Raw genomic sequence first — 27,244 nt, forward strand, 5'->3', positions numbered from 1 at the left:
CATGATACAAGCAAAATTCAAGAAATACTTGTGCAGTACTTTGTTTTGGGTGCACGTTAAAGAAACCCAGGTGGCCAAAATTAACCCGGAGGCCTCCACTACAACATCCCTTAGCAGCTTCAGGACACTGCAATTTCAAGGAGTACTGCCTCGACATTTGAATACGTGATATTTTTTACTTGCGATTTTTTTGTGTTAAATGAGAATCCGAACTGGCTTAATTCTAGAAAAATACTCGCAAGCATCAGAGCACCTTAAATAACCCTTCCAGGTGTATGTACACAATTGTGCACACGAAGGTAGTGCATCAAAAGCACTGACCAAAATCATATTTAAAATATGTCGCAAGCATCTTTAAGCACTTCTGATTGGACCTGTGCTGCATGCTTGAATAATAAGTGTTGAGTGTTTTAGTAAAAATAGTTGCAAGGTCGACGCCTCAATATTTGTCCTTGCATTGTCGCCTTGCTTTCTTTAGTGGGTTCACTTCTTTCTTGATTCCACCATGTTTTGCATCGGGCATATATTTAAAGTGTCTGGATAGGTGCTTCTCAATTATGCTAGACGTGAAATCATTGAGATTCTCATATCTGACATTCCTATTCGGAATTCACGCATGAAGTCCACATTCTGTAAACTTGCAATAGCTCACTGAAGAAATAATTCTTCATTTGTTCAGCTGTACTGTAGCATGATTCCGAAGGTACAAGAAATGTGATGAAACCAAATTTTCAATGTACAGATTTAATTGGCACCCAAAGGGGACAATTTAATGCTAGCTTCTACGAAGCAGTTTTAGTTTCAGTGCCCAGGAGGTTGATTTTTCACCACTTTGTAATACATTGGTTGACTACATTCCTGCGATCGCCGTGGCTGGCACAGGGGAGCGCAACCAGCGCAATACACATGTGCAGCACTCTCATCTACTACTCATAAACAACGTCGTCAACTTATCCTTGCTGCATGATGTCGGAAGATTTTGATCTGGCTCACAGCGTCATGATGATGCCGACAACACCAGGTCTGCATTCCAAGGCTAACTTTTGTTTAAAAATAAAATATCTTGCAAGTTTTCCCCAAACCTAGTTTATGCTAAGTCTTATCCTACTAGATGCAAGAAACTTGTGGCATAATTGGTAGAACTTCGAGAATATGTGCCATTTAGTCCTTTAATATTTGATGAAAAAAAAAGAGCTTGGTAAAGTGTCGGCTTGGACTCCATACTTGGCTGATTAGGTTCCATACTGAGAGTAGAGTTGAAGACATAGATGAGGGAGAAGCTTGTGATCGCTTGCGTCTTTCTCACTTGTCCATATCGTTTGTGTGGTTTACGTTGTGAAACTTAACAGTGGCTGCCACGTTGAGTTATATGTGAGTGGATCTTTGTCAACCGCTTTTGTCAGCTTATCATGTATACCTTCCGGACGGGAGCCCCCAAGGTGCTACAGTATTCTGTGCTTGACTGATGCGAGCATGCATGAGCGTTAGCTTAAATGCAGCCATGTAAATAGAAACATCTGCTTTCTGCACCTACTTTTAACAATAAAAAAGCGTGTTCCGTTATCTAAGTGTAAGCAGTGCTAAAGTGCAGTAACATGTAGGTATAAGAATATGTGAAACTGTCTCCCGCACTGCCCCAAAAATTGCACAGTTCTGCAAAATGTGCAGTTATTGAAGGTAACTTCTAGCATTTGTGTTTATTCAAATCGCGTGGTGGCGCTAACTCTGTTGCCATTGTACGTACCACTCCTCTTTACATGGAGAAATGTCCAACATAGAGGCCTTGTTTGTGGTGCTGTACATTCCACGACTAAATACTGCGTTTGGTTTTTTGGAAATGGTTAAATAAGGGTGCTGCCACAAAGGCTTTAATTTTGCCTCTGTATCTGGACAAGATGAAATGATTATTTGCTTTTGACATACTCGGGGAAATTCTTGCATATTGCTGGCAAGCACTACATGTCGACAAGAGTAAAAGCCTTCAGTGTTGTGCATACTATGCAGAGAATGTACGTTGGCCATCCTGATGGGGATATAGTGGCTGGGATCATTCAATTGCAACGATGCACGTGATTCATGTCGTTTTACTTACATACTCGTTCCTTCAATGCACTGCACTTTCAGGGACATTCAGTCATCTGAAACATTGTCTGAATTCTCCTTTTGTGCTGACCTTAGCTAACTCAATTATTTAAGTGAGTGGCCTATCAGGTGTCAGCAATCCAGCGAAATCATAACGGAATCACGAAAGGGTATTTCTAGAAAGAGAATCGTGCAGCTATAGCTAGCTGGCTAGTACAGGAGGGAGACTCGAGTATTCTGCATCTGTCCATGGCCACAAATTCATAGCGTAAGCATAGGCTTGGCATTTTCCTGTCGACGTTTTTCTTGGTATTTCCGCGCGGAAAGTCTAGTGGTTGGTGTATAGCGTCCTTTCGATATCGGAATGAAGGGGAAAGGGATGCTGCGGTGTTATCGCGCGGGAGGCCCGGAGGCGCAAATTCGCGCGATCCTTGACGGAGGCGCGGTCCTTCGCGCCGACCTCGTCGCCGCGGTCGTTTCGTCTAGCCTGTGCGTAGTACACGCTGAGTGCAACCTCATGCTCGATGGAGACGATTGCGGCGGCATGTTCTCGTTTCCGCTCGTTTGCTGCCGTTTATGCGCACTCACAAACACGTGCATATCGCGGTGTTGTGTGTCGAATTTTTGCCGTCTGCGACATTTAAACTTCGCGCGTCATCGAATACTTGGGGAAGTCGGGAAGGGGGGTGGGGTCATCAGCATGAGCACGACGCACGCTTTCTGTACGAAAGGCTAGTCTCAAGTGTCAAGCGGAGAAGCAGGGTGCTTAATTACGAGGTTTATTTAAAGTCTGAGCGCTCGTTCATTTACCCTGAGCAACGCATCGTGTGGACCAAACAAAAAAGAGAAAAAGAAAAAAAAAAAGTTTAGCAAATATACTACTACTTACTAGCAACGCTTTTGCTTCGCTTGGAGGATGATGGTCCGGTAAAATGTACACGGTTTTCGGGCGTTTTTTTTTTTTTTTTTCTCTCTTTTTGAAATGAGTAAGCACACGTGTGTATATATATATATATATATATATATATATATATATATATATATATATATATATATCAGTCCTCTGTTGACAGCATAGACGCAAATTTTCGTCGCAGAGGCCGAATGGTTTCATTTTTCAGCCACCAGCAACGATCTCTTCCACGCTTCTTTTCTTTCCTTTTTTTTCTTTTTTCGCTCCCGACCGAGCGCGCGCGCGCCGGGAGGTGAGACGTCGCTACGGTGACGTCGCCGACACCACCACGCGCAGGTAGCCGCGCGGAGTGCGCTTAGGCGCGGAAGTGCAAAAAAAAAAAAAAAGTAATAACAAAACCGGAAGTACTTGCGGAGGGCGCGTCCAATGAAACGCAAGGGTCGAGCTTACGTCACCTCCGCTAGGTGAGCGCAGGCCACTCCTCCAAAAACCACGAGGGAAAGTAGCAGATGTGAGCAGGCGGTCGCGGAGTGCGTGCGCGCCGCGGGTCTGTGATTTCTTTCCCGCGTTCATGTGGCAACGTGGGAGTTAGCGCTCCTCGAATCGTTCACGTCGTACGCGTTGTCTGTGGTCCGGCATCATCATGGCAGTACGTCTGTTGATAGACTCGGACAGAGACGTGAGTCTTGCCGCTGAATGCCTCGTGGCGATGTCCAACGCTCGACCTCGCGACCCGTACTCGGACTCCGATCGACGCAGCCCGGTGTCTCTGAGCACGACGGACGGCAGTGACTGCGTGCCTGACGAGCAGGAATCTCATCTCAAGGACACGTCGGTGTACATGATCGCCCGGATACTAGCGGACTTGACGCGGGTACCTCAAGAGCCGGTGGGTTCGGCTGCCGCGAGGCCCGTAAGTAACGTTAGGCCTAAGGTGCGCGCCGCCTCGAACAAAGCGATCGTGGCGGCGTCGTCGGCCACACCCGGCGTCCGCGGATCCTCTTCTGCTCTCAAGAAAGTCCACATCTGCAGCTACGCAGGCTGCGACAAAGTCTACGGCAAGAGCTCCCACCTCAAAGCGCATCTACGCACGCATACAGGTAAGGAAACAGTCGGAACTGAACGCGCATCGTCTGCTAGCGAGAGGCCGCTACGGAGAACCGGCCCGGTTTTTTCTTTCTTTTTTGCTCGCCGCTTTGTCTCTCGATCAGCTGTGAACCGTGCCGATTCGCGCGCTTGGCGATCCTTGTTTCTACCGTTTTCGTGAGAGCCGTTTCTAGGAGATTGTGGCTACCTTTAGTCGGAGTGAGCGGGGTGGGGCTGGCGCCTTACGTTTCAGGCCGCGTTTCTAACCCTCGGGGCGCTACCTCGGCCGAGAGGGGCGTTCCTCCTTAGCAGACGACAGAGCGACGGGCCTCTGGTTTCCTTCCCCGGAAAAGCGCGATGGGCCGCTTATCGCCCGACACATTCGCTCGGTCGACTCCTTCCCGTGTTCGCGAGAGAAAGTTGCAAAGCCACCAGCGATGCGATAACGTTGGGAGATTAGCGGCCGGGCAATCTGGTCGCGTTAATGAAGAGGCGCCGCTGTTTCGCGCGCGCACTGGCCCTGTCGTCAAGGCGGCTTGTCGCGTTGCCTACGTCAGTGATCGGCGGACTGTCGCGAAGCAGGTCGTTCATACCGCATTCGGCGCGCCGAAGCATGTTGGGGCGTGCTTGGCCAGCGAGCCCGATCTCGGCGGGAAGCAGGGGGTGACCCCCCCACCACCTCACGGCGCGTGAAGCAGCCTCCTCCCAGCCGCCGCGACGAAACCGAGGCAACGGGTCTGGCGGGAGCGTGCGCCTCGTTGGTAGTACACGTACTTGGAAAAAAAGGTGGTTGTTCGAGCGAGGCCAGCCCGAGCAGACCGCGCGCACGGGGTCTCTTGAACTTCCCTCCGCCCTCATCCGCCCAGTGGCCTTCGGGCAGCCGCGCTCACCTCTGGACGCTACTTCGCCTGAACATCTCGTTCGCGGAGGAGGGGGCCAGCGATCTTTGTTTTGCTCATAAGTTACCTGCTTACGCGCGCGCACCCTTCTCCCTGGAGACCTGTGTGTGTGGTTCACGGCGCAAGCACAAAAGGCGCGGCGCGCGTTTGCCCGATCGGCGCTTTTAATTTCGCCCTTGAACGACTGCCTGCTATTGTGTCCGCGTGTGTGTATACATGTTTTACTTTTCGCCGGTGCCATGGTTCGCAACCTCACAAGCCATCTGCGAAGTCATTGCGTGTCGCAAGCCTTTTGCGTCGCAGTTACAAAAGAAGCGCAGATCACTGCGCCCGTCTTGGCAGCCTGCTTCTTTTAGCGCAATGCGCCCACTTATAAATGGGGTATATTTCCGCATCGGTGCGTCTGCCCACGTGTAGTTCGAACCGCACATCGTTCAGTCAGCCTGAAGTGCCACCATTTCGTTTTCTTTGTTCACGTCTCGATCCGCACGCGGACTCGCCGCCGCGTTCCGGCCATTGTGTTTCTGCGCACTTCATCGCCCGCCAGTGATGGGAAAGAGTGGGCGGGTTTGTTCGCGACTCTGCGCTTCCTGCTCACTGGGAGCGGCAGCTGGAGGCCATTTAATGCGAAAGGGGGGCAAGCCCGCGGTCCCGACTCCGACACACGCAGCGTGCGTTTTCGCCGCCGAGAGAGCGTGGACCCGGAAAAGCAGCGCGATGCGTAGGTTGGCCACGCGGTATGGGAGGGACGTCGTTCCTGGCAGGTCACAAAGGCCGTGCGCGGAGTGGGGGTATCTCCTGCTGACGCGCTGCCGACGTAAATGCCAGCAGCATCGGTGCGTCGCACTTGCGCGCTTGCCCAACGCGCATCTCGTGCAACGTGTGCCGCGATTCACGTGCGTGCGCGCGCTCTCCTTCCCCAGGGGCCATCGTCGTCGACATGCGGCCCCAGACTCTTCGGCGCCTCGCGGGGTGGGAGCTTTTCCGAACACGTGTTTCCCGACCTTGACGCGGTTGTCTCTTCTCTGTGCTGTCGTGTCCTCCCCTTGTCTCCTGCCGCCGTTGCACCCCCCCCCCCCCCCCCCCTTCACTTTCTGCGTTTCTCCCAGAATCGCGCACTCTTGTTTGTGGTGGCCCGCTCGTGTAGCGTGCGCTTCATTGTTCGCGGCGTTTCTCTTGTAGGACCGACGAGTGGCTTCTTTGACTGCACGGAACTCTCCCGTCTTTCTTGTTGCCTGCGTGCTTCGAGAATATCTCGGGAAACACTAAACAAAGTTGGGTTGCCTTCTGCAGCAGTACCAACGTGTCTCTGCTGAAACGGACCAGAATGGCAGAAACCGTTTGTACTAAAACACATGGACCAGAAAAACGAGGCAACGTTTTCAATAAATCTTGTTTACGTGTTAGTCGCAGATGCGCGTGCTCTTTCCGAATGGTCACCTTCATCATTTGCTCCGGGCGCGAAAAAAAAAATAAGTTGGGCGGGCAGATTTACGTGCCTGTTTTAAGTTGCTCATAGCGCCTACGTCACTATCTCCGTCCAGCAGCTTCCGCATTCGTGTCCTGCAACCTGTGGTACAAAAAGCGTGCAGTCTTCGCAGCAGAGCATGTCATGTGACGTCGTCACGCGTGGACTCTTGAAACGCATCTGCGCGGTGGTGCTCGCGCTCTGCTAGCTGGACAATATCGTGCGTGTTAGGCCTAACGCCACGCCTCCGTCGCCGGCTAGCACGTGGCCTCTTCCCGCATTGAACCGGCAGCTGCGTCGCGTTCGTGGCCTCTGGAGACCGTCCGTCTTGAAACTGTAAGAGCAGTGTTGCGACACTGCGGAAGAGTCTCCCATCTGCGTCGCGCCTTTGTAATCTTGAGTGGGTGGATGTGCGCTCTAGCTGTTCTTGCGCCGCCATCTTAGTGGAGCAAATAGCGTGCCCGCACATGGCATTACTCGTGACACCTTTTAGGACCATTTTCATAAATCTGCTGCGCATGCGCGATACTTGCTGTATTCCAGCAAAAGGTTCTCGTCCGCATACGTGCACATTGATCGCTCTCATCAGCCTCGCCTTTACCACCGCCGAACCCGCGCACGCCCCTCTGATTGGCGGAGGTATGGCGCTGTGGTAAACGCAATTGAATGGTAACTTTACTTTTCCTGTCGCTGGGTCGAGGGGGAACAACGACGGAATGAATTTTTCGGGATCGTTCTCGGAAAGCCTTTCTGCTCGTGCTTCTTCTCTGGGAGAATGTATGCAGTGCAAATGAGCACGATCTCTGGGAATCGACGCTTTGCAAAATAGACCGGTATCGTTTAGAGCGCATGCGTGCTTGCGCCACTGCTGATGACACCAATACCCTGTCCCCGCACTTTTTTTTTTTCTGCCCTTGACCAAGATAATCTTAGAGCAAGATAATATGTCAAGGCCAATTGCTTTATGGACGTTCGTCCGCGAATCATCAGCGGAGAGGGTGTGCCTCCTCAGCCGTGCAGGTTCCCCGTGTTAGGTTCTGCCTAACACGGGGGCCAGGACGGCCTTAAAATAACCCCTCGTGGTCTTGTGGTAGCCGATGTCTCCTTCGGGGAACTTGTGGAAGTGTCAGTGCTTGTCGGGTGGTCAAGTTGACGACCTCCTCCCCCTCGGGTCCTCTCCTTTGGTAGCTCGCCTTTGCGTCTGCTCAGGCCGTAGAGGTGTGACGCTTTCTCGGGGATGAAGGGGATTATCTCGTCACGGGAAAAGCGCTCGGGCCCGTTTTCCACATTTGAGAGGTACAGTTTCCAGGAAGATCATAACCGCCTCTTGGGGATGAAGATAATTGCCCCGACACGGGAACGTGCGCGGGTTTGGTTTCCCACAACTGAGATGCAGAGTTCCAAGCCGATCATAACATTGCGAAGACACTCTTATAAATGATAAACGTCAACTAACATTACATTAACTTGGCGACAGACCACGTTTCTCTCTTTCTCTTTTTTTTTTAATACGCGATAAAAACGCATGCATAAAAAAGAACTGAATATATGTTCTTCAACTAAGTTTCCCATCAGTCCGCTTACGACTACCCTTTGCGAGGGCGTAGTGGAAACCCTTCGTCATGATCAATCTATCGTGACGTAGACCTAACTATTAACTGCCACGATAGGCTGATCCTGGGGAATGTCTATAGTAGTTCTAGGGCAGTGCCTTGGAAACATTGTAGGCCTCTAGAAGTACTGTATAGGCTGCTCTGCAAATCTTCGTTACAGCCACTCCGGTTCGTCTGCAGCCCTTCCTCAGCTACCTATACTCAAGCCACAGACATAAAGAATGGGAAGAAAACCGCAAGTGAAAAGGGAAGAGACGCGTAATTAACGTAATAAATAGTAATTAACCTATCCAACTTGCCTCAATGTTCCTCTCGAGCGTTCCTATAAAAAGTCACGTGGAACGGCCCGCTTTTTTTTTTTTTTTTTTTCCTTCTCCCAGACGCGGCAGGGTTCAGGAAGCCATCGTGCGCTTCCCTAGACGACCGCAAAAACCCCGGAGCTCTTCCTTTACGTCACAAAGCAGCTGCAGTCTGTGCGAGGAGACGAGGTTGGATATTGCAGCTGCCGCCTGCACTTACGTTTCTCCATTTCGAAACGTGTAGAGCCCTTTTGCACAGTTTAACTTATTTGCAGGCGCCGCGATTCGTCTCTCTCTCTCGTTACATAGTGACTGGCGGCACGCGGAAACGATCTGCGTGTCGCCTTTATAAGTGATCACTTCGCACCTGCGATTGAACCTAAATGCGCAGTCCTTTGTTGTTATTTGTTGGAAAAATAGTGACCTTTCTGTCGACCTTGTGGCCTTAACGGTGGCTAATCTACCGGGAGTGATGAACACGCCGCCATGCTTGGCTCTTAATGCGCAAATGTGCGAAGTATATTTCTAGGTGTAGAGCTTGGATTTTTTCAAGCAGCCAAGCCACGCAATTCGGTCCTACGTATACGCGTTGTAAAATAACCTAGAAAATTGGCTCCCAATGCAGACAGTTATTAGATCTCCTTCTGTGTATCATATCTCGTAACTCCGTATTTCTCAAAAATCTTGTAAAAAAAAAATCTGAAAGTCTGTATTGCACACTAAGATCGATAAGGTAAGATTGTTGATATATAGACTGTGAAGGTTTGCGCGAGCCAACGCTTTGAGGACAGCATCGGTAATGTACCGAAACAAAAATTGGTCTGCAAACTACCGGGAGTCGCGCAGACCACCATTGCGATAGATTTCTGCGCTTCTGATTAACTTTAGTGGTGACGCGTTGCGTTGGTCTAGTATATAGGCTCTTGTACCTACTCCGGTGCAGCTGCAGCTTCGCGAATGTCGTTCTTACCTCGTCGTCAAATTCGCGATGGCGCAGCGCTTTATTGTGGATGGCTGAGCAGACGTTACGAAAGTTTCCTTCCTCCTGCTCCCTCTCCCTTTTCTCATCTCGTTTCACCGAAATCGGATACCAGGCGTCCGCATCTTGCAGCAGCACGCGCGAAAGGCCGGCCATGTGTGTTGCGGACGGGGAAGCATCGGCGATCTAGGTAGCGGCGCCTTGAAACGGTCGCGTTGGCCTCCAGGTTTCGGCTTTCGAGGCGGCAGCGGGGTCGTGTTTTTTCTGCGTCGAGGCACACCGACATCGCTTTCTGTGCAGGGCTTTATCGGCTTGCCAAGCCTTGCACGAGCTGACCGGGCAAGTATCTCGTGGGCGAGCGACAAAGAGGCCCCGAATACTGCGTAGATTGCGAACGGGATCGGTGCACCTCGAGTTTATCTAGCTCTTTCTTTCTTTTTTTTCGTCGATTCTGCAGCTGTGGAGTCTGCGCCGAAGGCGTAGAGAAAGATAGACGTGTGATCTGTAAAGTGCTGCGTGAAAATCGCCAGTCAGCGTGGCCTGTCCGTAAGCGCGCTCGTTGGCACTTTTAATTTGCGTCCGCAGGGCCGCCGCGAATCTCGGTGCGTTCAGTTCTTGCAAAACGAACGCCAACAGGGCGTGGGGTTTTTTTTAATACGCAAAGACGCTTGTGGTGCGCGAATGTTCCCGCACGAACGTAAACTATTTTAGTATTATTAGAGGCCCCAATGCTGGTTTCTGAAAACCGAGCATCGCGCAGCCTGAGTACGCCGGGGCGACGCTTCAGTGAGAAGAAAAATGTACGATTTGCAGAATCCGACTGGCTGGCTGCACCCCTGCGAGGTGTTCCAGGAATTCGGCGTTTCGTCGCGCACGCCACTCATCCGCAGCTGACCGTGAAGGTATACGCTGACCCCTCTGAAGCATAGTGAAAAATATCCCCGCCTCCCTTCCCTCCGCGTTCAAACATTCTCGGGAAGCGAAATAATGGAGGAAGGTCAGGCGGCATTCCTCCATTTACCTGAAGAAAAACTTTTTTTTTTTTTTTCGTAGGAAGACAGGTTTCCAGGTTTTAGTCGATTCCCCTGCACGTGGCTTCTGGTGTCATATATGCGTTTCACGGGGGCTAAGTCGCCCGTCACGATCTCCCGCCGGCCCTCCATCGTCCGGAAAAAAAAAAAAAAAAAAAAGGAACCCTTTTATCTTTCCAGCGCGGCGCTGTGGGAGCGGCATGTGCCGTGAACGTGGTCCGATGCGATCGCCGACGCGTGCCGCGCGCTTGCCCTGCCGTTCGACGGCAAGCGCGGCCGGCAGTTTCCGCATGCGCTAACCCTCGCAGCCCTCCGCCGTTTGGCCGGTGTCCAGAGTGTAGCGATGATAGGGAGCGCACGCCTTGCGACACGCGTGCACTCGAGCGATAAAGAGAGGCGGCGGTGTGCTGCCCCGCTATCGGCGAGACCACCTTCCCTAGAGATAAGCCGCCGGCTTTGTTGCGCACTCCCTTATTCCTCGCCGCATCCGCGCGCGACGGCCATGCGGAAGGATTGCTTACGGCGAAAGTGCTAGTCCGAGCTCGAGGTCATCAAGCCTTGGCGCAGACAGTGTGCAGGCAATTCTGTGAAATCTCTCGAGGGACATGTCCGACGTTTTGCTTCGCTATCGGGGACCCCTTCCGTGTTGAGAAACAAAAAGAGGGTGGGGGGGGCACGCGCGGACCACGCGCCAGCGTGCAACGTGACTCGGTCATTTCACTGCGCTTGCTGCTCGCCCGCGGGTCAGCGGTAAGGTTTGAAACTAAATTCCGGAGGTTTACACGTTCCACAACCACGATCTGATTATGGGCTAAAGTGGCAGCTTGAATTCGCGACCAGCGCAACAGAAATTCTCGTGACCATCGCGCGAGTCGTTATGCTTTCATAATTGATTTCGTTGCTAAAAGCGCCTGCTCTTACATACGCTTTTGACCTGCTCCCTCTTCAGGTTCGTGCACACTAGCTCGGACCCTTTCCGGTAATGAGTTGTCGCGTGTATATCATCCCGAGCCGCCCCACAGAGTAACTTTGTACAGTGCGCGCGGTGACATAGAGTAATACAGTTGAACCGGATATATAGAATCTGAAGGGGATCACAAAAAAGTTCGATATTATAGGTAATTCGATATATAAAGTAAACGTTTTATAAAAAAATTCAAGGGGATCTTACAGCTGTTCGTTGTACACAGTAATTCGTTATATCCGGGTTCTACTGGATATTACGCTGTTCGTGCACTTTCGTAGAACGTTCTGGGGCAGCTTGCCTAGCGCGCCGCGGGCATCGTCCCTTTGTTGTGTAGCGGCGCATGCGGGCCCCGGGAGCGGATTGTTTTGATACAGCGCTTCCGGCTTTACGACATAGCGCTGCCTTGTCGTCGGTTGCTTTACGACTTCAAGCGGCGGCGGTGGCTGACGATGCAGCACCCTTTTTAATTTCGCTCTGTATCTCGGCTGCTGCTGCTGCTCGCAACTCGATTGTGTTTGGACTCTGCACGTTCACGGAGGCCTACTCGTTAGGCGCCTAAAGAGAAAAAAAAAAAATATGATTGCGCAGTCTTTTGCCCCCATCATACCTAATTCGAGAATTCCGTAGAGGTCCTTATCTGCTCCATCGTTCACCGTGATATCTCCTGTGTAGATTTTTGTATCTCGTCAGGCGTGGTCACTGGGCAAACCAGTAGCGATGCGTTGCATCTAGACAAGATACGCCCCCTATAAGGAAGCGCATAGCCCATTCTACGGCGGCTCACTATTTCATGACTTTTTTTTTTTTCTCTCATTGTTTCTTAGCGTTACCTGTAGCACACTCTTACGTTCGCCACCGTCTCCGGCAAGGGGCGCCAGCAGGTTCTCGCCGAGAGAAAGCGGGATTGCGAAGACGGCTAAAAAAACCATTTGAAGTCCGCCCTTTCTTTATAACCCTCTTCCTTATGTTTGGCGCCTCGATAATAGAGACTTAACTTTGACAGCACCACCTGCCAAACCACGCCCGCGGTCCGCCGCCGGGCGATGCTGCTGCCACCGTTAGCGAGAAAAGAGCGAGCGAGTCGGTTCATCACGCATCCGCCGTGTCCATCATCCAGATTTGCCCGTGGTTTGGCGCGCGTGCAGAATGGATGTGGCACGGTGAAGCGGCGGAGGAAAGTGAGGTGGAGAGAACGCCGCGCGCTCCCAGAATCGGCAGCAGCAGCGGCCGCTTGCGAAACGCTGCCGCGTGCTCTCGGGGCACACCGTTTGTTTCGGAAGCTCGCAACTTTTCTCTCTCGTCGCCCGGCGTGTGTTTCTTGTTCTTTTCCTCCCCGCTGGCGCGGTGCCGTTGCGAGCGGCGCTTCTCTGCCGTGACCCACTTTGCTCGTGGCAGGTAGCCATTGTTTCGTCGTCGCTGTCCGCTCCTGCCGTGCGGTCTTTCTGGTTGCTTTTCTTTCGTTCCTTTTTCTTCTCCTTCTGCGTGTTTATACCTTGGGTGGTAGGCGGCCTATGCGCGCCGGACGCTTCCCGCCGGTCGGTGCTGTGTCGCCCATCGTCTATATATCGGCCTGCATAAATCTCGCCCCCCGAAGAGCGTGCACGCATTTTCTCCCCGTTCCTTCCGAGCGCGCGCTGGCGCTGTTTCGTTGGCCCGGTCGGCTTGCCCAGTTGCCGAGCGCTGCTGTATTTGTTTTCTCTCGTTGCTTGTGACGCCTGCGCGTGCCGTTTACATTCCTCTTGGCGAGCGTTCTTGGTGCTCTTTTATATATTTGCGTGCCTCGGGTTTCGGCATCCCGCGGCTTTCCCGTGACGCCCGTTCGACTAGACGTACTTGCCCGGCACCTGCCTTGCATTGAGCGTGCCTGTCTGCCTTTCATGGTGTCTTTTCCTTTCGTGTTCCTTAAAGGGCGAAGGGGGGCATGATAAAATTCCGCGAGTAGCCTGGCTCAGTTCTCTTTCGTATTTCGTTAGTAACTGAACTAGGCACCGGCATCCGGGCATCCAACCCTTCGTCCCCCGCTCCCAATACGCGCATGCGCGCGCACAGGCGCGATGTTGGAAAAAAAGGGGGATGACGCCCTGGGTAATGGGAGTTGTCTCGCAGCATTGCCGGCTCTTACACTGTGCTGCAGCTAAAGGAGATTGCAGTGAGATTGGCTGGTGAAGGAATAACTCAGGAAAAGAAATAAACAATAAACAAGACGCCTACCAAGGTTAAATATGGAGGAACATAAGAAATTGTGTTCCGCCATCATTGCCGCCACGTTCGGCCGCTGTGCGGGCCACCGATTCTTCCACTCGCGCGCCGGACGCACTTCGCGGTCCAAGTCGAAAGTGGCGCACGGGACACTGTCCTCCCTTCCAAGAGTATCGTGCCTTCCTCGCGCTGGTCTGTCTTGGTGACGGTCGGTACGTCGTAGGCCTCCTCCAGCGCTCGGGTATACAGGTTGGAGCGTCGGTGCGTGCTGCTACTGAATGGACGACGCGCGTATTTGTTTGAATGCGAGACCGCCGCGGAAGGAGGAGCCGGTCGCGCGACGCTCGGCCGCGCATGCTGCGGAGTTTGGCCGGAGCGCGCCCTTCTTTGAAGTATATACGGGACGAGCAGGAAGGGTGCAGAGCCTACTTGGAAGGGGCTGGCTCCACACAGTGTGTGTGTGTGTGTGAGAGGGTAGTGATTATGTGCGCGCTCACTCTACGGTCAGACGCCGGAGGGGGGGGGGGGGGGGGGGGGGGAATGAGCGGACTACTCCCCGCGGCCCAATAAGAGAGGGTGTTGTCGTCGCCCTCGTGCGTACACCACGCGGTACCACTCTAGCACAACCGTGCCGGCCTCCTGTATTGTACCGGGTTGTGTACGCGCACGGCCGAGAGGTACGGCGTTCCGAGTCGCGGCGTGGTCTGCTCCAGTTGCTTTGCGACGCGCCCTCTTCTCTGCTAGTGCGCGGCGTCGTTGCTTTTTTTTCCTCCGCTGACTCCTCCTGTATTGCGGGCAAAAAAAAAAAAAAAAAAAAAAACGACTATTCGACTATTCTCCCTCTTTTGTGCGGCTGTCGCCGATGCCCGCGTCTTCCTCGGTCTCTCTGTAAGCTCCCAACTTGCGTTGACGCGGAGGCTGGTGTACTTATACACCGCTCGCGCGGTCGAGTTCTCGGAAGAGCCTGCCGCCGCTGTCACGTTCCTCGTTCGATTGTGCCGCATTCTGAGAAAAAGAACACCGCGGTCATGGCGGGCAACTTGCGAAATGTCGTAAAGGAGGGCTGCCCTGGAGAGGAGGCTGCTTTCCGCCCAAATAGTCGCACCTGGAGGCTCACTTTTTCATTTATTCCATTAAACGGAGAATAAGCGACGTCTTGTCCCCATAAGCCAATTGCCGTAGGACTAAGATCAGTTAATGCAATCTATGCAGAAAAAAAAAAAGACTAAAGAAAGCCAAGTGGATTGAAAACTATGCCGCCACTTCCACTCCTTGCTTTCTAAGAAAGTGCTGACTTCTATTACGATTACTTTTGTTGGACGATAGCGTAAAATAAGCTCTAGCAATGGAAAAGCATAAGTGCACATGGGGCGCTGCGTATGCCGGCGCATGTTTATCCTTGCTTTCTAAACAATGCCCCCGTAATAACTCTCGCTTTTGCCGTTTCTCTCTCTTACTGATAACAGTGCATTGAGAGCAAGATAGTCTTAACGATTGTTTTCGTTTTGTTTCGTTCCTTTATCGCTCACTCAACATGCTGTTAGTTTGTGGCGGTCGGGGTGAGGAGTCAGTCACAAATCGCACGTGGTGGGAACGGACGGGAACGATCGCCACATTGTCAGGCTTCTGGTCCGGCTTCGCTTTGTTTCTAATCGAAATGTCAAGCTGCGCGCCGATAGTGGTTGTTTACACTCAGACCGGCATTATACGCGCAGCTGTGGTAGAATCGTGTTCCCTTATCGTGATTTCCGATAGCAGTTCGCTTTTGTCTTTTATCAGATGAGCACCCACTGTATAGGTCTTACGAGTAGGCGTCGACGCTTGGAGGTCTTAGTCGCACAAGTACCGAAATGCCCGCTTAAGCGCTGAGCCAATAACTTGCGTAGCACGCTGCGCGGTCTAAGATGTTGAGGTCTTAAACGCGGTGTTCAGCGTGAGCTCTTCGTTGTCCAGTATTTGTGCGAATGACTTATGCACGGTCTCAGTTGACGTCTTCCTCGCCTTCTGGGGTGCTATAATGGACACTCCAATTCCGTTATTTTGGCGTTTTGGGCCAATCGGAGAGGGCGTATCCACGCTGCAAGCCAATCAGAGCTGACTCGATGGCGAATTCGATCATATGGCGGAGTTTTTGAGTGTCCAGAAATTGGCACCCCCCGTCACGCGAGCTGCGTTGTGGGCTCTGAGGGACACTATACAGTGTGGAGGGCTCTGTTGGGATTTTGACAAACTTGGGTTCTTTACCGTGCTCCAACAAGTATAAGTGCACTTGCGTTCTATTGCATTTTGCTTCAACTTAACTACGAGAGCCGCGGGAGGGAATCGAACCCGTCACCTCGTTGTCAGCAGTGTAGCACGCCGTTGCCACTAACCCGCCGCCGCGGGTGATGATGACGACGATAAACTTTATTCCGTATAGTTCACGGAGTCGTTGCGGCGTGATTCCAGTGCGTCGTCGGAAATGGCTGCTCCTGTTCGAGCGTAGCTGTGTTAACGCTCGCGCACGTGTTCGCGCAAGTGGGCGTTGTCAGCGCGACCTCGCAGTTGCGACGTTCCGGATGATAGCGCCCGCGGGTTGTTGTGTAACAGCGCAAGAGGCAGGCCGTAAGGTTGCCTTCTCTCTCTGAGTGTACGTGCTCTGGGCAACCCTACCGCCGGCGCTGCATGGTCCCGTCGCATCGAGTGCTCGGCCGCTACCTCTGCTTCTGGAAACTGAGTTAATTGTACCACATTCCGCGCCTTCTCACTTGCTGTGTGACAGTTCAAAGCATGTAGCGTTTTACGCATGCCTAAAATCTGTCTCCCTGTCTGTCTCTATCTATCTATCTATCGATCGATCTATCTATCTATCTATCTATCTATCTAATCGGGTGGCTGCCGGAGCCACTAAGTTAATGGAGAAGGTCAGCTAGCCCTGCCAAATCTTGGCGTGGCGTTCGGAAAGTGATCTCTTCCTCGTTCTGTAGAGAAAACGAAAACAGTGAAATGGTTTTTTATTGTTTTATAGCCCCATGCGGCGATTATTTCGAAATGATCCTGTTGGAACGCGTCGGGATGGATGTACGACACCTGTGTTCTATCTGTTATTCACGCTGCGCCTGTCTCCGACCTATCGCACATAGTAACTGGCTCACGTGCAGGTTTTCACTCTTTTTTTTTTTCTCCCGCTGTCCGCAAAACGAACAGGTGTCCCTGCTCACTGCGAACTGTGTTTGACGCACGCGTCGAAACAAATAGTGCACTCCTAAACACGTGCTTTATTATTTTTTTTTTCCACCGTGCGATGACGAGAGATGTTTATGATGTCATTACGCTGTTGTGAAGCTGTGATGCGTCGCCACAGGAAAGCAGGTTCACTGTGTTTATGGAGGATTGGTCGCTGACTCGTTGTTAAATGATCGCGTCGCACTCAGGTCGTCGAGCTCGCTGCGGCGTCTGTTTTTTTTTTTTTTTTTTTTTTTTCCTTTTCTCTTTAACGTCACAGCAGGCGAACAAACAAGTCTTGTAGTACGCATTAGGGGAAGCACACCATGGTGGCTCTGTAAATCGTGGACGCAATTCCTGAAGTCGAACAATAATGAATATAGCGCCAAAAACGCGATCACAGATAGGGGAGAACATAAAAACATGCCGAGTATTGAACTCGGCAGTCGTAAACTCGCGTCGAACGACTGGAATAAAAATCATGCTCCGTCGCATTCGACTGTGAGCGAAAGGCAAAATCAGTCATTATAAGTCTCTCTCATTTGCCGACAGCAGCGCGCTTCTTCGTAGCCATTTCGCATTCCCACTAAACGGCTGCGCAGCAGCGTTGCTTAATTTTGTGAATTTTGTAGGAATGACTTCGACTCAAATCTATATACGTTTTGTTTCACACAGCAACGTGAGCCACCATGTTCGGACTGTTTGCGCCCCCTCTCGTCCAGCCGAGAGAGAGACCGCCGCCCCTGGGGCGCGTGTTTACCGTCATGAGTTTCTTGACGCGCGTGCAGCTAGGCTGGACCACTTCCCGGTGTGTTTTTTGCGCTCGGCGCACCCCTCAACCTCTCTCTCCGCTTCTTGTGTCGAGCCGCCGCCCCCCCTTTCGTGCGGCCGGTGCGTGGTGGCCACCACGCGCCGCCGATGCAGCCGCGCTTCGGAAGCGGCCCGCTGTTGCTACTGCCGCCCCGCGCTACTTCTCGTATCCCCCCCGCCTGCCCTTCTCCGCCGAGGACCACCACCCTCTTTCTTCGAATCTCCTTCGTTTATTTGCGCTTGCGCCAACCGTGTACGGGTTGTTGTCTATTTCCTGCGTGTGTTCCCGTCGTCTTCCCTTTTACACGCTGTTCTTTTCCTCGCTCTTCCGTTATCTTAGAAACACGCTTCCGCTTTATAAGAGAGAGCGAGCTTGCTCGGTTCCGCCTCCTCTTGGCCGGCTTCGCGTTTGGGACCCGCTGTAGCGAGCGAGCGAGCGGGCTCCACGAAGCGGGGCGTTAATTTCAGGCTCGTGGATTCGACTGCCTGCCTGCAGCCTTGATAGGTGAAAACCTACCTCCTGTGCTGGTTCGGGAAGGCGGTGTCTGCTGCTGCTGCTGCGCTCTTGTTTGCGCCGGTCGCCGTGATGCTCGTGCGCATTGGTTTCATTGAACGCTTCTGGGCAGTGCATATGTGGGTCGGGAATGGTAGCCGCGCTTTTGCGTGAACGTTGGGCAAGGGGACTGCGCCTGACTTGACGTATACGCTTTCTGCTCCCGCTCACGACAGGTAAAGGCAGCACGCGAGAGAAACGCCCGCGTAAAAGAAATCTAGTACGCCGTTGTATGACTTCGCAGAGGCGTGACTCCGCGACCTTCCAGCTTCCGATCTTGCGTAACTGAACTTCCCGTGGCAGACGTAGGCCGACTGCTTAAGCGCAGCGCCATGTTATTCTCGAAGATGGACGGCAGGACTGGTTCCTACTCGAGGTCAACAGTGCAGGCTCTCAACTGACGCGAATAAATCTATTATCGTCACAAGCGCTACTTTCACTCGCACTATTATGGCCTTGCTGCAAACACCATGAGCGCGTCCATGCATAGTTCGGTATACGCACCTGCGCTGATTTGTAGGTTGTGCGCACATGTTAACGGCCGGACGTTCGTAAAGCGGGTTTCAGCCCTGAAACACGATGTCGCCAAGTGGTCCGTTCTGAACTGTCACTCTCCCTGTGCCACGCCCCCTGAGCTAGCGTTCTAGGGTGCCTCGATGCCCACCTGGCGCTGGCATCGAGGCACCCTTCTACGTTCTGGGTACCTGCATTGCGTACGGCGCAGGTGCGATACACCCTATACAGTGAGCCTCCCCGGCTCCTCAGACCAACGGCCCCAGCGCGTGCGTAGCAACGGCAGCGCGCGTTTTTTTCGCTCTCTTACAGACTTGCACTGCTTCGGGCGCTTGATTTCAGCTAAGTGGGGCAGGCCTTTCTACGAGCTGTTTTACAAACTTGTGGTCGTAAAGAACCGAGATAAAAGTAAAAGGGAAAGGCCGAGAGTTTCGTGCTCTTGTACTGCGCTCGCCCTTGGCTGACCCGGCGCAGAGATAATCTCCACCTTTCATTTATTGGCTTGCCTCGGCAGCCTTTCCGCCTAGGCGAAACGCACGGGCTCGCTCTTCTGTGCGTCGCCGTCCCGTCGCAGGCTGCAGACAAAGAGAGAGGCTCACTGCGAGTGGCGTACGTTATTAATTTTCATCACATAACCTCGGATTGCGGGGCACTTCCGAGATAACCTTTGGCGAAACATTCGGGCGGCGTTCATCGTCAGTCATGCCTCGCAGTATAGCGACGGACTGTCACTGCCCTTGCTGTCACTAAGCTCACTAGGGGTATGTAAGTCCACTGAAGCCAGTAGCTTCGACCGCGTCCGATACCGCCAGGGGTGCGGGTTCCTGCTCATTGTTTACCGGCCTTGGACCACATCTGCGACGTCAGGCCGCCCCGCGTGTCCATTGTTCGCATCACGGTTAAATTTCAGCGTGAAAGCCGGCTTAAGGCGAGCTTTCTGGCGCGACCCGCTTATCGTCAACAGTGTGTCAGTCGGTCACTTCCCGGACTTGGAGTGGAAGAAAATGCTCTGGCGGAAGGAAGACGACCTCGGCGTCGGATCGCTGCGGCACCCTTTCTGTTCGTTTTCATTTTTTTTTCCCCTCGCTCTCGCTGCTGCCGCCTCCGAGCTTCGAATGCCTCCGGGAGAGAAATGGGCGGAGACACCCGGCCGGCAACAGCTGACGACTGGGTTGCCGGGCGCGCGCTAGCGCGTGCTGCGTCGAGCTGTCGAAAGAAAAGCAAAGAGCGCGCGCGCGCACTTGCTGGTCCAGTTTTCTCGGCTCCGTCGCTCGACGGAGTGGTGTGGTGTTTCCTCGGCGAGGAGGTGGTTGGTGAGCGTTTCTCCGGTGCCGCTTCGGTCACGGCTCTCCTCCGCCGTCGGTTCCGTACGACCTGCTTTTCTTTTCGCGGATCTGATTCGATGGCGGCCGAGAGCGAGAGCTGTGTGTCCCTGTGCCCGCTTTTCTTTTTCTTGCTTCTTCGAGGCTGGCTCGCTCGCGCCCGTGTGCAGGGGCTCTCGCTCTCGCGTCTCAGGTGTCGCCCCGCGGCATGATCGTTACCGCGCGGCCGTGGCGACGCGCCCTTACCTGTACGGCGTGTGCGGGGCGCGAGCGTCGAACGCGATAGCGGTGGCCGCGGCCATCACGCGAATGGATACTCGGCGATCCTGCGTCTTACAAAGCGCCTGAAAGAAAAATGTATACATATATGCACTCCGGGGATTATTCGGCATTTGATACTCGGCGTTATATGCGTTCGGCGAGGCTTCCTCTCTGGTCGGCTCTTCGCGGAGAGCGGCGTGTGTGTTTGCGTGACAGTCGCACTCGTACGATGACGTTTTGGGAGCAGCGCAGTGATGTTACCAGCGCGTCCTCTCGAAGCGGCGGCGGCCCTTGACGACGCAGTACCTGCTCACGCCCCCCTTCTCCGGCCTTTTCTTTCTTGCTTTGGCACATAGGCCGCTTTTCCAGCCTTTGGTGCCGCTTCGTGGAGCTATAGCAACGCGGCGAGCACGCGGCATTGTGCTACGCATTAACTGTAAATTTTAAGGCATTCAGTGGGAATTGTGGGGCTCTTTCCTTCCGCCTGAAATGAGAAGTCTTGCTTAGGTGCGCGGATTGCACGTGGCCTCGTTCGCGGTTTCGATACCCGGCCGCTGAGGCCGTATACCGGTTTAAAGCGGACTTCAAAACGATCTTGTAACGTGCTTCGCGTGCAAGAATCCTATGGGTAGTCAAAATTAACCCGGCGATCCCACCCCATTGCAGTGTTCCTCGCAGACCACTGCAGCCAACTTCGGGACCTTTAAGCACCGCAATTCGATTCGAACGAGACCCCGGTGCCACCGCCCCTCGCGACGGCGCAGATGGGGGTGGGGCGGCGACCGCGCCGCGCCCCCCTTCGCGAGTGATCTAGGCGCGAGCGCGGAAGGCAACGCGAACGACGACGACGAGCGAACGGGTTGAAGCGGCGGTGAAAGTCGCGGTTCCTGTTATCCCGGTTTTCTATTTTCTTCTCGCGCTGGCTCTCAGTGTTGCAGCGCTCGATCCTTCTCGCCTCTCCCCTTTGTTCTTTCCTTTCGATTCGTGGTCGATCTCGGGCGCGTCAGGGAGAGAAGGGCCGCTTAGTTGTTGCAGTATAGAGGAAGCGGCGCGCGCGCGATAGCTGCTGGCCGCGGAGTGGGCGTGGCACTCTCGCCGGCTGGCCTCGCGAGCCTTCTTGTTCCGCTCTGCTGTTCCAGATACGCGGGTTCCTCGTGGTACCATTCCGTTGGCGCGGCCCGAAGCCGCCGTCTCCTGTCAGCCTCTAGAGGGCCAAAAGCTTTTGCACGAGTCGTCTTCGTTTTACCTGGTACGAACGTCGCTCGGGTTTGTTTTTCCGGGTCGAGGCAGCTCTAAGCTGTTTCCGTTTTTTCCCCCGGTCGTTCTGTTTCTTCCTCTTGCCGTTTCCTCCCCTATTCTGTAACTGGTTGCGAAATCCAATTAGTTGTTCCGGCCCTGTTCACTCGTTCAGAAAGAAGTGCGGGCCAGTTTACCACGTTTTCGAGGACGTATTGTCGGATCTATATCGCTCCGAGTGTACCGCTCTTTAGTTAGCATTGATTGGCTGAGCCAGTGGAAGCGGGTTTGACGAAATGGAATGACGTGCGTTCGCAGTTTGTTATTTTGACGTCGCATTGATATCGACTGCGTTGACAGCACGGGGGAAAAAAAAAACGAAATTTTATTTCCTTTCACGGTTTACAAGGACGCCCGCCGCTCCAGTGAAACGTCGCTCCGGGCGCTATCTCGAGCGATTTATCGATAATCCTGGATACCCGGATGTGTTGTGTTGCAAGGAGGATATCGTTCTCGCTGGCCCGAATGCGTGTCGTCCGGTGCATTCAAGCCAAATGTCCTTCCGAACGTCTTGTGACAGTCGCAAGGTGTGTGTCCTGTGAGCGTGGTCTTAACAAAGGACGTTTTGTTTGAATATCATATAGGATAGAAAATGTTTTGGTGACCGATACTTTGACGCACGCTGGCCGGAAATTCTTGTTTTCGCGGAAATTAATTTCTTCCTTTCCATAGAGCTCGATATTCTGTCCGTGTGAGTAATCCGAACATTTTCCTCGTTCCGCTCCCGTTCACAGTGGCTGTGGCGTTGTGCTGCCGAGCGCAAAGTCGTGGGTTCGATTTCCGTGCACGTTCTGATAGGCAAAAACTCTCGTGCGCCGTTCTTTGGGTGAACGGTAAAATAAGTAACCCCAGGTGAAGTCAAATTTTCAAGCCCACCACCTAAATGACGTCCCTCGTAACTCACTGTGCAGTTTATTGACTTCAAACCTCGCAGTCTTCCGCTCCATGTTTGCTATAAAGTGCCTTCTTTTGTGAAGTGCGCACGTGGTGCTGAAAGGGGCGCGCCATTACAGCTCATTAACTTAATCGTGCGTTCAACCCGTTAGGCTTGTTTTTTTTTTTTCCTTCGACGGAACGGTCACTGACGCCTAACACTGAGCTCAATGCTGTCTTCACGATTTTTGTTTTGTTCCATCCGTTCTGTTGCGGTGCGGCTTGGCTTTTGTTTACCGAAGAGGAGGAGGCATTGACTGGCACCGGTCCACTGTCCTGTGACCCCTGCGCTTTGGCAAAAGCCGGCGGGCGACGCCGCGCGCGCTTATCGGGGAAGCGGAATAAACGGCGCGTCACGCTCTGTAGACACTTGGCGCGGACCGGTATTGGTGGTGGTAGAGGAGGGGAGGAAGGGGGTGAGGCTTCTATGGAGGACGTGCCCCCAAGGTTGAGGTCGCAGGGTGTGGTTGGCGGAGGGGCCCGTTCATTGGCGTTCGATTTAATTACCGCCGCTCACGTCGCGAATCCCCGGGGCATGACTTGGTTACCTTCCGATGGCTAAGAGCAGCAGGTCCTTGCCGTTACGGTGCTGGCGTGAAGCTGCTTTGCCTCTGCGGGTGGCAGCTCGGTTCGACCGCAACGACCCGCGTTTCGTGCCTTGTGTGCATGCTGCGTCGCGCCTACACGTCGCCACCGTGCATAGTTTGAACCGTGGTTAGAACACTGTCCAAGGAGTTCACGAGCAACACTAAACCTTGCCTTCGCTCTTTTGGCCAATAACTTTTATTTTAACGCGAAAGCCTTAGATCTGTTTCAAGGCCACGTTGTGAGGCACAGAAAGTGACGCGACCCAAGGAAGGCCAGAAGCGAGCCAGAGAATGTCCAGCCTTGTATAAGAGATGATTAAAGATTATCAAAGTAAATGATTTATTAGTGATTGGATTAAGGTGAATTACAGTAGGCTTTACAAGGCATTCGCCTTCGCGTGTCTTAGGCGACAGCTCAGGACACCTGGGAATTTATTTACTCACACTTACTTACTTCACTGCCTTCGGTACCGGCCCACGGATTTAGGCCAGAAGGTGATACCTCCAAAGTGGGCACGTCCACTTGGCTTCGTTTTATTGCGATAGCAATTGTAGGAGTCTCTACAGGTGCATTCGCGACGTTGGCATCAGCATCGTCCTGATGTCCCGCTATCGATGGCGAATGCCTCGCGCGAAGAGTGTTAATCGCCACGGTGGCGAAGCAAGGGCAACTTCCGGCCTCCCGCTATTGTTCTTGGAGTTGCAGTTTTGCAGATTCTGAGTGATGTCTCCAGAAAATTGTGCGTCTTTTCTCCTGGAATAACTGCTCAGCTTTGAAGGTCCTTATTTTATAGTAATTTTGGCTCGCTGTAGCAGCAAGTGTGATGTCAATATGTATACGCGAATGTATGTATTAAAGCAGGTAGCGGCTAGCTGGGAAGGCCCCAACTAGCGCAAGATTTTGCAGTAGTCCGTCTCCATCGAATTTCGAACCAGCAGCAAAAAGAAAATAAATAAATGAATAGGGGGGGGGGGGGGGGGCACTTTTCTGTGAAGCTGCTACATCGTAGACAGACATTTCTGTCATCACGTGGCTTATATTCGATTGCCGTTGTGGTTCCTAATGCACAGTCCTGCGTAGACCCGACTTCGGGAGTAGCGTTGAAAGACGCGCACTGCAGGGGTGCAGTCATGGCCGCAGGGGTCCTCGTTTGAACTGCGCAAGTAACTGCTTCCGGTTCAGTCTCTCCGGGATGCGGGCGTCCGTTACGTATATCTCGACGTGGCAACGCGGTGCTGCTGGCTACGTGTGTATGTGTGCACCGAGACTGCAGGCTCGCACCCGGACTGTCCCCGAGCGTGATGCTTTCTTTTCACCGAACCTGCAAGGTGGTCGCCTCCATTCTTGCGCGGGGCGGCGGCCTCTCACCCTCCTCCTCCCCGTCGTGCATGTGAATGGGGCACCGTGTTTCTCAGGCGACGCGGAGGGGAGTCTTCTTCTCAGGCCCGCGGGGCGCGCCCGGTTTCCCGTGGCGCCCGAGTTACGTTTCATTCATGACGGGCCCCTTCCCGTTCTCTCGACCCCGGAGCCGTGTTTTCTCTGGTCGCCGCCAACGTGTACGCGGACGCGCATTGTGAGCTGTCGTTGTGAGTGAATGGCTGCGTCCCCGGTCGGGAACCACGGACTAGCATTGGCTTCCACTTCTCGTCCCCTCCTCCCCACTCTTTCTTTTTTTTTTTTTTTCGTTTAAATCCCTGTGTGTTTTATCGGGTCACGACGGAGCCGTGATTTAGATGCATGTTTGTCTTTGGTTGCCTTCCTTCGTCCGCGCGGGTCTAGCCTAGTCCATAGCCTCCTATATACTTTGCCTAGTCATAGCGCCGACGCGGCCGAGGCTGTGCCTCGCCGACTGTCGCTGCTTCCCCAAGAAGGGGGCGTAGGCTTGTTTGTCGGTTCGGTCGCGCGGTGAATGGACGCGAATCGCGGCAGCGATTTAAAAGGCTGAGAGGAGGAGGAGGAGGGCAGCCATGAGAGAGAGAGAGACGTTAGGTGCTGGGAGCCGTCGGGGGTGCGCGCACCGGCGGACGACACCTGGACCGGAGGTGCGTGTAATGTGGGAGAGGCTGCCACTGGCTGTTCTTTTCTGCGTTTTCTTTTTCTTTCTGCCTCGTTGCTCTCCCACCGTGGGCTGGCTGAGTCGGCCAAGTCGGTGGTGCTTGGCACTACTCTTGTTTCTTTCTCCTTCGCCGGCGGAAGTCGGGCAGTTTGCTGCTCGACAGCTCCCGAGATTCGTGACCGAAGCAGCTGGTGTGTGTGAAGGAGGCAAGGGGGGTGGCACCCCTGTGGGGCCCCCCTTTTCTCCCGGCGAATGCCGGCGGCGGAAGAGGAGCTCTCCCATCTGTCGGTTCACCGTCGCTCCGCATTTTTGCACCGCCACTGGTGTTAGGTAGGCGCCTCTCTGCTTGCTAGCTCCTATATTTCATTTTTCGATTTCTCCCGGCTCTTTCCACGATAATCTAGCTTCTCTTTTTTACTTTTTGAGAGGATAATACTGTTACGTATAGTAATGCCGAAAATGTTGGCGGGGCTTCCAGAAAGGAGGCGCTCGACCTGCTTCGCGCAAGCGGGAAGGTTGCGAGTCGCGGCGTGCATAGCACCGCAGCGCCGTTGTCCCCCGCCGCTGCGACTCGATGACGAGCGTGCGCGCTCGTGCTACGCGAGGGTCGTGACGGGTTGCGCCGATGCAATTGCCCTTTTCCGTTTTATCGCGGCCGGGGTTGCGCGTGGCTACAGTCGCCCTCGGGGCCATCGCACCGACGAAAGTTCGCGAAGCGGCGGCCGCTCAACCTGCGGCCGATCCCCCGGTCCCAAGGGGGGGCTTGCGAAGCAGTGCGACACGAACGCCGCCTTCGCGTCGCCGGGTCGTTTTTCTCTCCTCTGCGCGCGCGCCGGAGCCGAGGAGATAGCGGCGCTTGTTGTGGTGGTGCCTCGCCTGTGTGCGAGTGGGCGTCGACGCGCCGGGTGGGCGTCTTTCCAAGGAGAGCCGCCGTCGGGTGGGGGTCACTCTGCCTGGCCGGCGCCGGCGCAAGCGGCTCCGGTCAAGTCGACGACCTCTAACGTGTCGAGGGGAACGGGTTGGGCGCGATGGGTTTTGTGTGCCCCCCATCTGGTCACCTTTGCCGCACCTGCAGCGGTTCGGTGCTTCCGGTTGTGGGTCAGACGTTGCCGCCGACTGCGGCCGTATCCTGTAGACGTGTGGTCGAAGGTCCGCTCGTGTGTCTCGTGAAAGTCGCGCGTTCAAAACGTTGATTAGAGGAAGTGATAGGCTTTCGATCGTAAACGTGAAGGAGGAGGCAAGGAAGAAAAACTAAGGGCAGGAAGCGGGGTAAGGGTGCTAGCTGAGGTGCTGTTTGTTTTGACAATGTCGCCTATTTGCTCCAACACCTTGCTCTAGCATTACCGCGACGAAGCGAACCTTTCTTGACGGCCCCGCCAGGCCAAAACCCGCCGAAAGTTCCGTCGGCAGCAAACCCGAGCTGCCGGGCTTCGTATTCTTCGGGCGCCGCGCGCCGGATGGTCGCGACGCCTGCCCACGGCGCGTGCTCCCGGTGAATCATCGTGCCCCAGCCGTGGCCCCGAAGTGCAGGCGAAGTCGTCCTCTGTCGGAGGAAGACGGGCGGGACGTCGACAGCGCCGGTCAGGCGCCGCCGTCGGACTGCGGTTGGTGACGGCGACCGGAATGGCGGGTGAGGAGGCTCCTCGCCCGGGCGAAGTCTTTTGCCTCGAGGCCTCTGGCAGCAGCAGCTGTCGGCACCATCTGCCCGCTGCCGGCGCGCCGGTGTCGCACCTGTCCTCCCCCTCCGGTGTCTCCCTCCTCCTGCCGTTTAAATAGGTGCGCGCCACCTGGCACCATGTGGGTCGACGGACGCGCGTCAGCTGCCGCCGCGAGCCGGGCTATGCTGCCGGCCGGCCGCGCCCGCCCCGGGCCACCGCCCCCCTCCTCCGTGCCACGTGCGGCAGTGGCTGCCGCACGTGCTTCGCGCACGACCGAGCCGCCGCGCATCCTGTTGTCGCCGACCTGTTGAGGAGGCCTCTCCGGCGCCGGCGGGCGGTGGCGACGAAATCTTGCCATCGGTCTCGTTCAGCCTCGCCTGCAAGGTTATACCCTCGGACCGCATTGTTCGATAGAGAGACTTCGTGACCTGTGGTGGTGTCTTTGGTCCATCGGAAGGAGGCGGGGCCGCGGCTCATGTAATCACCACGTAGACACGCACGTTTACTATGCGTT

At 54.1% G+C, this 27,244-nt stretch overlaps 1 protein-coding gene across 1 annotated transcript in view; it reads left to right on the forward strand.

The window, feature by feature from the left end:
• Positions 1-3,497: 3,497 nt before the first annotated feature.
• The window catches only part of LOC119442517 (Krueppel-like factor 13), a 31,505-nt gene continuing 7,758 nt past the window's right edge, over positions 3,498-27,244 (forward strand). Inside the window, exon 1 of the mRNA XM_037707422.2 lies at positions 3,498-4,095. Within this exon, the coding sequence (XP_037563350.1) occupies positions 3,639-4,095 (457 nt within the window). The 5' untranslated portion in view covers positions 3,498-3,638. The remainder of the gene's footprint in view (positions 4,096-27,244) is intronic.

The sequence above is a fragment of the Dermacentor silvarum genome, chromosome 2 (assembly GCF_013339745.2).
Source record: "Dermacentor silvarum isolate Dsil-2018 chromosome 2, BIME_Dsil_1.4, whole genome shotgun sequence".
Lineage (NCBI taxonomy): Eukaryota > Metazoa > Arthropoda > Arachnida > Ixodida > Ixodidae > Dermacentor > Dermacentor silvarum.